Raw genomic sequence first — 1220 nt, forward strand, 5'->3', positions numbered from 1 at the left:
ATCTTCCTCGACAATTCGTCCATTTTTTTCGTCATCCATGCTTTCGACTTGAATGAATCTTCGAACGTTTGCGGTGATTGATTTTGGAATATACAATCTTTTAATACAACTGCAAGATTAAATATAGCGTCCACTGGTGCTCTATCCTCAGCAAATTTTAATATAGATTCACAATCTTCATGTTTCAAAGTATCATTGACTGTAACGATCCGTACATCCACACCGTAAGATCGCCATAGCTCTACTCTTGATTGCTGATAACCTGTTCTGATCCCGGTTCGTGATGTTAATACCAGATTTTTTGCACCTCGAAGAGTCAACCAATCTGCTAGCTCTAAACCAAATCCGCCAAGTCCACCCAAAATAACGTAGCATTTATGCTCCAAACAATAATATCGTGGATGAGCGAGTAGTGGGGCACCCAAAGGCTCATTTTCTTCCCGAATTTGTATTATTATCTACGAACAAGCATACAACCATTACACAACAATAAATGATAAATAACGAAGATTTCGTATTTATTTTATTATTGATATTGTTTTGTATTTTATCATAAATGTTATTATTAATTTTAACATTGTATTTTATGATTTAATTTTATTATTGCGAAGAATAACATTTATCTGTAATTATTACAGATTTTAGTGAAGGGTACACATTTAATGATAATGCAAAATGTTTAATATTCTAATAAGTAATTAATAAATTAAGAACAATAACAAAATAAAAATGTTTAGTAATGTTTGTCTAATTTTTTTAACTAGATTCTAATAGACAAATCACATTAGTAATTATTAAAATATTAGGCTCGTTTTATGCAAAGCAATATGAGAGAATAATGGGCCAATGATAAAAATTTATACATCAAGGTATCATACTAATACAAAACTTTATTTATAATAAAAATAGATATAAAGTAAATGTTTAAATTTTACTGAGTCTTCTTCACTAAATTGAAAGGAGTATAAAGGAGTATAAATTGAAAGGAGTTAAAAAGTGGCCGATTTTTGCCCGTAAGCCGGCATATGCATGGTTTCTAATATTTTTTTTTTGCCGTAGAATCACGTAGTGATTCTATATTGCCGTTTGCTATCAAAGCATTTTGTGACGAGTCATACTGCATGCATATGGAAAGAAAAATGAAGTTCATAAGTGGCTCATCTTTGGGGTTTGTATCCATTTTTCCCACACTTTGGTAGCAAACAGATATCACCACGTGA

The 1220-nt window shown here is 31.1% G+C and overlaps 1 protein-coding gene across 1 annotated transcript; it reads right to left on the reverse strand.

Moving 5' to 3' along the window:
- Positions 1-5: 5 nt before the first annotated feature.
- LOC112456412 (fatty acid synthase-like) lies at positions 6-458 on the reverse strand (the record flags this gene model as incomplete). The annotated part of the gene is made up of 1 exon (XM_025018913.1): positions 6-458. A coding segment is annotated over one exon (453 nt), but the record flags the coding sequence as incomplete, so codon positions are not given.
- Between the last annotated feature and the right edge of the window lie 762 nt (positions 459-1220).

The sequence above is a fragment of the Temnothorax curvispinosus genome, unplaced genomic scaffold (assembly GCF_003070985.1).
Source record: "Temnothorax curvispinosus isolate PA1 unplaced genomic scaffold, ASM307098v1 QBEX01006788.1, whole genome shotgun sequence".
Classification (NCBI taxonomy): Eukaryota; Metazoa; Arthropoda; class Insecta; order Hymenoptera; family Formicidae; genus Temnothorax; species Temnothorax curvispinosus.